This window comes from Brachionichthys hirsutus, chromosome 9, assembly GCF_040956055.1.
Source record: "Brachionichthys hirsutus isolate HB-005 chromosome 9, CSIRO-AGI_Bhir_v1, whole genome shotgun sequence".
In the NCBI taxonomy this organism is placed as follows: Eukaryota; Metazoa; Chordata; class Actinopteri; order Lophiiformes; family Brachionichthyidae; genus Brachionichthys; species Brachionichthys hirsutus.
In genome coordinates this window covers 14,732,564-14,741,487 of record NC_090905.1, presented here as the reverse complement: position 1 = coordinate 14,741,487, position 8,924 = coordinate 14,732,564, and the positions used below count along the sequence as shown (strand labels likewise).

The 8,924-nt window shown below is 52.5% G+C and overlaps 2 protein-coding genes across 2 annotated transcripts in view; one reads left to right on the top strand and one right to left on the bottom strand.

Annotated features, from left to right (window-relative positions):
- The window catches only part of patj (PATJ crumbs cell polarity complex component), a 9,627-nt gene extending 9,487 nt beyond the window's left edge, over nucleotides 1–140 (bottom strand). Inside the window, exon 1 of the mRNA XM_068743622.1 lies at nucleotides 126–140. Coding sequence (XP_068599723.1) covers nucleotides 126–140 — 15 coding nt within the window. The remainder of the gene's footprint in view (nucleotides 1–125) is intronic.
- tm2d1 (TM2 domain containing 1) lies at nucleotides 139–2,496 on the top strand. The gene is made up of 7 exons (XM_068743800.1): nucleotides 139–272; nucleotides 454–527; nucleotides 606–714; nucleotides 806–897; nucleotides 1,549–1,622; nucleotides 2,087–2,232; nucleotides 2,330–2,496. Exons 1-6 carry the CDS (start codon nucleotides 139–141, stop codon nucleotides 2,195–2,197), a joined length of 594 nt encoding a protein of 197 aa, XP_068599901.1. The 3' UTR covers nucleotides 2,198–2,232; nucleotides 2,330–2,496.
- Nucleotides 2,497–8,924: the final 6,428 nt, after the last annotated feature.

Here is an 8,924-nt window from a genome sequence, read left to right as displayed (position 1 = left end):
TTTAAACCCGACTTTATATTGTGTGTGCGTGTGAAACATTATAAAGGTGTATTCTAGTCTCTAAATGGAATATTATTTTAAATATCAGCAAACACCGACGAGCAGTGAACGTCTCATCCAGTCACGTGACGGATAGACATGGCGGCCTCCAGGAGACTGCTGGTGTGTTTCCGCTCCGGGATGTGGAGCCTCCTGTTCTACAACCTGTGCGCCCACCTGAAGCTCGCGCTGGCGGATGACGTCATGAGCTGCAGCAACTTAACGCTGGGACAATATCCTTTAACGCGACTTTACCGATCTAACGTCCGTTTGAAGGCGGCGCTAACGTTAGCCGCAGCTAGCTAATCCCTGTCTATCCCACATCCACGTCAGCGCGCGCGACCCGGAAGTGTTACAACGGCTCGACAGTTTTCTTCTTCTGTGGTTCCGTTTGGACTCCTTCACTCTCCTCACGTATCTGTGCCAGAATCCGAAGATCGACGAAGCCACTCAGGAACCGGAGAACTGCAGCCACATGACGGCATGGGGTGAGTGACGTCACGACAGAGCTGGTCATCGCCCCGCCCCTATGAAATGACGCTGTCCCGTCTGTCTGTCTGTCCCAGTGGACTGTCTCCCAGCTCCAAACATCAGCTGTCGGCTCGCCAACGGGACGGAGTTCCGCTTCAGCGGGAACGAGGTGGGCTTCAGGAAGCCCGTCCCCTGCAGGAACGTGTGAGCGCACGCACACACACACACGCACACACGCACACGATCAATCGATTCTGATTGATCATCAGCCCTGTTGTTGTGTACTTCCTGTCAGGAGCGGTTATTCCTATAAGGTTGCCGTGGCTCTGTCTCTGTTTCTGGGCTGGCTGGGGGCGGACCGCTTCTACCTGGGATACCCTGCTCTAGGTAAGACGCGCACGCAGGTACACACACAGGTACACGCAGGTGTGCACGCAGGTACACACACAGGTACACACGCAGCTACACACAGGTACATGCAGGTGTACACACACAGGTACACGCAGGTGTGCACACACAGGTACATGCAGGTGTGCACACAGGTACACACACAGGTACACACGCAGCTACACACAGGTACATGCAGGTGTACACACACAGGTACACGCAGGTGTGCACACACAGGTGTGCACACACAGCTACACACAGGTACACGCAGGTACGCACACAGGTGCACGCAGGTGTGCACACAGGTACACGCAGGTACGCACACAGGTGCACGCAGGTGTGCACACACAGGTGTGCACACACAGGTACACGCAGGTACGCACACAGGTGCACGCAGGTGTGCACACACAGGTACACGCAGGTGTGCACGCAGGTACACACACAGGTGTACACACAGGTACACGCAGGTGTGCACACACAGGTGTGCACACACAGGTACATGCAGGTGCACACACAGGTGCACACAGGTACACGCAGCTACACACACAGGTACACACCCAACACGATGCCAGCACGTGTCCGCTCCGCGATTGGTGGCCGACTGACTGTGGGCGGGGCTCTGGTTCTGACACCGGTTTCCGTCTGTCTCAGGCCTGCTGAAGTTCTGCACCGTTGGGTTCTGTGGAATCGGCACTCTGATTGATTTCATCCTGATCGCCATGCAGGTGAGTCTCCCAGCAGGTGGGGTCCTGGATCAGGTGCTTCAGAGCCCCTCCCCCTCACAAACCGGAGTGGCGTCTAAAGGGTGGAACGTTGCAGCAGTTCACGCCCCCCTGCTCCTCAAGCTCCGCCTCCTTCTCTCCTGGAGGAGCCGTTGTATTTTATTGCTCATCACCTGCTGGGTAAAGGCCGGCGGCGATGAATAAAGGGGCGGCGACCTTCTGCTGGTTGTATCCCGACGCCCTCAGGATGAAGGACGCTCAGAGGACGGAGACGATCGATGATGGAGGGCGGGGTCAGCCATGTTTGACGGGTAAGATTTAAAGCAGGTGGGGGCGTGGCCTCCGCTGTAGGAAAACACCTGATCCAGGACGGTTTCACCCATTCTTCTCTTCTTCAAAGCATCGCCGTCCTCTGGTTGGTCGTTTGTTGGATGGGGGCGGGGTTAATCACCCGTCATGCATTTCAGATTGTGGGTCCAGCAGACGGATCGGATTACATCGTGGACTATTACGGCGCCCGGCTGACCCGTCTGTCCATAACCAACCAGACGTACAGGAAGCCTCACCTGGCGCTCTGAACCCACCTGGACACGCCACGCAGGACGGGAAGGCTGTAAGTTCAGAACACGCTGACGTCTGATTGGCTGATTGCTCCCCAGACATAAACAAATGTTTGTTTTTATGTTTTACGAGTCGTTCTCTCTTTGCAGGCCGCCGAGGAAACGTTTGTTCATCACCGACTCTGGATCATCGTGTTTACGTCCTCGTCCTCGTCCCCCTCGTCCTCCTCCTCGTCCTCCAACAGCTGACAGATTTCATCACACCTTCCACAGTTTTATTTAAAATGTTTTGATACCGTTATATTCTGAATGTTTGTCTTTGTAAATAAAGTTTTTCTTTGTGTTCACCATCGCCATCATCCATCGTACTTATGGAGGACCAAAAGTGCCACAATTAAATCAATAATACTGATCCAGACTGACCTGAGATCAGATCGGAGCTGACACCAGTCCAGATCTGGATCCCGGAGAACCTGGATCAGACTGATCCAGGTTCTCGGGGCGGGGCTTCACTCGGCCTGCTGGCTACAACGAATGTAATTAGTGGCTTCCACCATAGCGTACGCTAGCTAATATTGGCTACCACTCTTTATATTAGCTAGCGGCAGCTACAATAGCTAATAGCTAAAGACTGATGATGTCAGCTACCATAGCTAACGCAAGCTAATATTAGCTACCACTCTTTATATTAGCTAGCGGCAGCTACAATAGCTAATAGCTAAAGACTTATGTCAGCTACCATAGCTAACGCAGGCTAATATTAGCTACCACTCTTTATATTAGCTAGCGGCAGCTACAATAGCTAATAGCTAAAGACTGATGATGTCAGCTACCATAGCTAACGCAGGCTAATATTAGCTACCACTCTTTATATTAGCTAATACTAGCTACCATAGCTAACGCAAGCTAATACCAGCTATCGTGGGTCGTGCTGTTCCCACCCTTTAGCAAACCAGTGCTATAAAATGTAATGGAGTATCTTTACTTACTGTAATACTTTTACTTCACTGAGGACACTGACATGTTGATGAGGCTGTCTCAGAGCTCCTCCCCTCGGGGACAATAATAGAAACAGCTGGAAAGAGGCGGGGCAGAGGGCAGGAAGACTAGGACAGGAGATGAGAGACAGACGTGAGGTAACAAGACAGGAGGACATGAGAGAAGGTCCAATGTCTCCTCTTCAGGGAGACAAATCCATCCTGACCAGAGGAGACGAAGGAGGAGGAAGAGGAGGAGTATTAGTTCTTCATCGTCAAACTCCTCCTCATCCTGGGAGCAACCCAAACTGAACAGAGGGGGCGGATCCATGGGCGGGGCAAACACCTACACCTGCATGGAAACACAGCTAACAGCGTAGCACTAGCTGAACAAACAAGCAGGTGTGTTGGAAATCAGGTTCTGCATGACGTCATCACACCGAAACCAGCCTTCTGATTGGCTGACACTCATCATGTGACTCCTACATGAGATGGATGGATGCCGTTTTCATGTTTTATTGTGTAGCATTAGCATAGACTGTGCTAATGATGTTTAACCCCCCCCCCCCCAGGTGTGATCAATAAACCGATCAATGTCCACAGACAGGTGTATTTAAACGCCACCGAGGACATGCGTGTAATTCCTCGTTTTATTATCTCTATTGATCAACCTGCAGCAAACACACACCTGCTGGAAACCTGCTCCCATTGGCCGCGTGCGGCAGTGGGCGTGGCATTGATCGGAAACAGCAGCATCAATGATTGGGACTGGAGCTCACCGCTATTCGCTGAGGGGAGCGCGCTCTTTGATCATTGGTGTGTTGACGGGGGGGGCATCCTGGCTCAATGCGACGCGAACAGGACAAACCTCCTAACATGTGACTCAGGAGCGTTCTGATTGGCTCAACCAGTGAAAGCGCTGCTTTAAGGCTAAACAGCGTCTGAAGAAAACTCTTTGAGAAGAATGAAGAGATGAGAAGAGACAGACTTAACCTGATCGATAAACACCACCCGATCAATTACCTGATCGATAAACTCCACCCGATCAATTACCCGATCGATAAACTCCACCCAATCAATTACCCGATCAATTACCTGATCGATAAACTCCACCCGATCAATTACCCGATCAATTACCTGATCGATAAACCCCACCCGATCAATACACTGACCAATCAGTTCTTCTCTTGTTCCGTCGGGTGAAGGAGAAGCTTCTTCCGTTTCCTCTCACGCACGACCAGGAAGTGAACGCAGGTGTGGCTGGAGGCGGAGCTAACAGACATCAGCCACCTGCCTCAGCAGGTAAAAAGCGCTGCGTCATTTGATGGTGAGTTCAGGGCTGGCTCGTTTATTTGTGTTTTATCTGCTGAAACTGAAAAATAACGAGGAGGAGGAGCAGGAGGAGCAGGAGGAGCAGGAGGAAGAGGAGGAGGAGGAGGAGGAATCCGTCCAGATTGTCCTTCATCTCAAACTCTTCTTCCTCTTCCTCTTCCTCAGACTTAACTTTCTTGCTTCAGCTCAGAGGAAATCCCAGAAATCATTGATTGATAGATACCAATATTCAATACACACACACACACACACACACACACACACACGCGGACACACACACACACACACACACACACACACACACGCGTGCACGCGGGTCGATTAGCATTAGCGTCTTTATTTAGCGTTGCATAGGTAATGCACATCTCTCTTCCAGTAAATGGACACGGCGCCGCTAATGGTTGGACTGGGAGGGGCCGACACGCCCCCAGTCCAACTGGGAGGGGCCGACACGCCCCCAGTCCAACCCAAACAGCAGGAGAACATCAGAACACAGAGGCGGGCCGGGCCGGGCCGGCGGAGAGGCACGAGGTCCGAGTCAGTTCTCTGTGAGGGTGGAGGACGCGGTCTCCATGGTTACTAGGGGACGATGGGATAGATGAGGATGTGAACCCAGACCGCAGTGGGACCTGGCCCGTCCAGATTGTCTCAGGTTAGCCTGAACCTGATCATGGGCTGTTTGGGACCGCCGGCAAGAACCAGGCCCTGTCCTGTCCTGTCCTGTCCTGTCTTGTCCTTCTCTGTCCTGTCCTGTCCTGTCCTATCCTGTCCTGTCGTGTCCTGTCCTGTCGTGTCCTGTCCTTCTCTGTCCTGTCCTTCTCTGTCCTGTCCTGTCCTGTCCTGTCCTGTCCTGTCCTTCTCTGTCCTGTCCTTCTCTGTCCTGTCCTGTCCTGTCCTGTCTTGTCCTTCTCTGTCCTGTCCTGTCCTGTCGTGTCCTTCTCTGTCCTGTCCTTCTCTGTCCTGTCCTGTCCTGTCCTGTCCTGTCCTGTCCTTCTCTGTCCTGTCCTGTCCTGTCCTGTCCTTCTCTGTCCTGTCCTTTCTCTGTCCTGTCCTGTCCTGTCCTGTCCTTCTCTGTCCTGTCCTTCTCTGTCCTGTCCTGGTGATTGTTACCGATCATGGCGCCCGGATTCTGTGATGTCACTGATTATTTATTGGAAGCACTTTTGCGGCACCACAGATTCCGGGTCACAATAATGAGCCAGCCAATCAGATTGATGCAGGACAGTGATATCATTATAATGGGGGAGGAGCCTGACTCAGGGGCGGAGCCATCAAGAGTCCTGCTGCACATTAATGGGACATTAACGGGTCGTGTTGCAGGACCAGAACTTTCATGCTAACGTTAGCATCTTTGGCTGGACCGCGGCTTCAGGCACGACTAAACGATCCCCGATGCCGACCCGCCGTTGTTCAGTAACTTAGAAACAGTCAGGTCATCAATAAAGTTGATCGACCTGGAAGATCGATGGGATGGGGGGGGGGGGGGGGGGTCAGGTGCGGTCTGCCTCTTTCTCCTCCTCGAGGAGCGGCGGCTCCTTTGAAGTCCCGCTGAGGGAGACGCAGCAGGAGGGGGGGGGGGGGGGGTCGGACCAGATAGTGCTGAGCTCTGCAGAAAGAGGAGCCTATTGATCCCGCCTCCTGCAGGAAACTGCCCAGGGGGAGGAGGGGAGGGGGTCAATGGATGGGGGTGGGGGCTGCGGCGGTCCGTGATGTCATCATGGTGACAAGGGTGGGGCGGTTGTATCGGGGTCGTCATGGTTACTAGGACATTATGGAGAGCATGCAGTTACATCTTGTGGTTATCGTACATCGGCTATAATCAGACCGCGAAGGCTACTGTGGTCAGGGACAGGTAGAGACACGGCGTCCCCACGTCAGGACACGCCCGTCTGTCTCTGTCCTCGTCTTCCGGCCCAAGGAAGCCGGAAGGACGGATCGTCAAAGAAGGCAGAGGCTGAAATCTTCAAAGTAGGAAGTCCACGTGCACCTGCACACACACGTGTTGTAGTCAGTGCATAGTTCCCATGCTGCTCGTCCCCGTCCTCCGTCCGTCTCCGTCTCCGTCTCCGTGCAGCGCTTAGCACCATTAAGGGTTCACAGCAGGACAGGTAAAGGCTCAGATCCCTGCTGGGGAGGGTTAGCATGGAGCAGCGTCAGTCGGGCCGAGGGGCTCCTCCTTTCGGGCCTGGGGGGGGGGGGGGGGGGGTCCCTTCATGGACTCTGGTTCCGGTGGGATCTGACTCTACTCTGGGAGGCGGATCCGAGTCACGTGATGTCATCACAACAATAAAGAATGTCGTTTGACGAAATAACATTCGAGTTGGATTACTTTTTACCGGAGTAATAGATTACAAAGAAGTAAACACCCTGTGTCTCCTGTCCACAGGTGGGACGTCCTAATCACCCCCTCCGGCTCTGCGGAGGTCAAGCACCTCCTGCAGGAGACGAGCAGGAGGTGCGGTCCCACTGGATTATCTGCTGCGTGAATGCGATGCTGGATGAGGGAGGCCTGGAGGAGGAGGAGGAGGAGGTGATCTCGTGAGCCAGTGAAGAAAGAAACGGATGTAAAAGAAAAAGAATCATGTTGCATAATCAAGCCGTTTATTTCCTGCGTGGAATGATGAACACAAAAGAAGGTCGGGATGCAGCAGCAGTCGGGGCGTCGCCGGCCGCCTGAAACGTTACGAGCTGCTCCTCACACGGGTCGACATTTAGCTTCAAAACACACAGCGCACGGTAACATCCATGTTCAACGTCTGGTCGCCACGGCAACAGAGGAACTGTCCTTAAATACAGAAAGAAAAGTCAAGGAAACAAGGAGGCGGGAACGTTTCCCGCCGCCGCCCGGCTCCCGGGGAACAACGCGGCCTCGGAAAATTCACAACAGCAGATCGTCCTCGTTGAATCCGTTACAAAAGTCCTGCATTATAAAATAGGGCAGATTTAAAATCAGTGTAATTAATAAAACTATACAACATACAAACGCCCTGCAGGGGGCCGGCCGGCCTCGCTGCCCCGCCCACCCGTCCGCTAAGCGCTAGCTCTCCGCCGCGCCTCTTCGCCAGAACTAAAGTTCACACACGACACGAGAACGAAACACACGCTGCCCAAACTATTGCTTTTATCCTCTTTTTAGCTTTTCTCTTTCTTTAAAAACGGTGCAAGTCTGTCGCGGTTTGGAACGCAGCCCGAAGTCGCCGATTGGCCGCTCGAGAGTTTTAAGACAAAGATGTCCGTGCAAATTTAGAAGTTCCCTTCGCCCGTTTTAAGCCCTGGAAGCTGCGTTTTTAACGTAATACTTTTTCACCATTGTATTTAGTGCAGATAATTAATGCGAGAACAAAGCAAACTCCACCCACGCACGACGAACCCGAGAAGCACCGCCGCCGGAGGCGTGGCGGCAACGCGCCAACAGCCGAGGGGGCGGGGCGTCAACAGAAATGGATTCGCTCGTGACCAAAGAACCCCGATTTTTAGGATGGACATCCAAACAGGAAGTAGGAAGTAGGAAGTGGAGCTCCACGAGCGCCGCAGGCCCAGCTTGGCTGGAGCGTCGCGGCATCGACTTTAGGGACCGGCCGCGGGGCGGGGCGGGGCGCGGCGCCGGTCACGTGCACGCCGACTTTGGTAGAACGGAAAGGAAAAACCAAATGAAACGACGCCAGACAAAAGAAGTGAGTGGAAGCAGATATTTGCATATTTTAACTCCTCCTTCTTCGTTTATGGAAGAAAAAAAGCAGACGAATGACCTTAAGACCGGAAGACTGGAAAATTAACGTTTTTGCTGTTTTTGAGTTAAAAACTATCCAGTCAGACGTTCAACAAAAGGATGGAGCTAACAAAGTTAGCTTCACTAAGCCTCCAGCTAGTTAGCATCGATTAGCTCTATCCGCGCTCAATAACACCTGGGTTAGGGTTAGAAGAAAAAAAAACTGTTCTGTGAAGCTGTGGTGAGAGCCAATCAGCAGTGAGACCCTCATGATGTCACACATTCAGACATCATTACGGCACAGCGACATTTCTACCAGATAGCCGAATTAGCTGGAGCAAACCGTTAGCAGCGTAGCTAACATCATTCAAATGATTGTAGCGTCAAGACCTTTAGGACCGCCCGTGAATCCAAACTGTTTCTGATGCTAAAACAGGTAGCCATTGTTACCTCGATTAAAAGTGTTTTTAGTGACTAGACAAGAACTGAACCGCTAGGTTGAATTAAAACGGGTTTGGTTGCAGCTATCATGCAGCTACGAGGCTTTCACGACAGAACTATGTTCCCCAAGCTGGCTTAAACGACGTGGCTAACGGGCTAACGGGCTAACGCTGCGGAACGAGACCATGAAGCCAGAAGTCAAATCTAATTCTCAGGACCGGATCGTAGCTCAAGGCACATCGACGAGGAAGAAGAGTTTTCCTAAAAGTTTAAAAGGAAAGGAAGC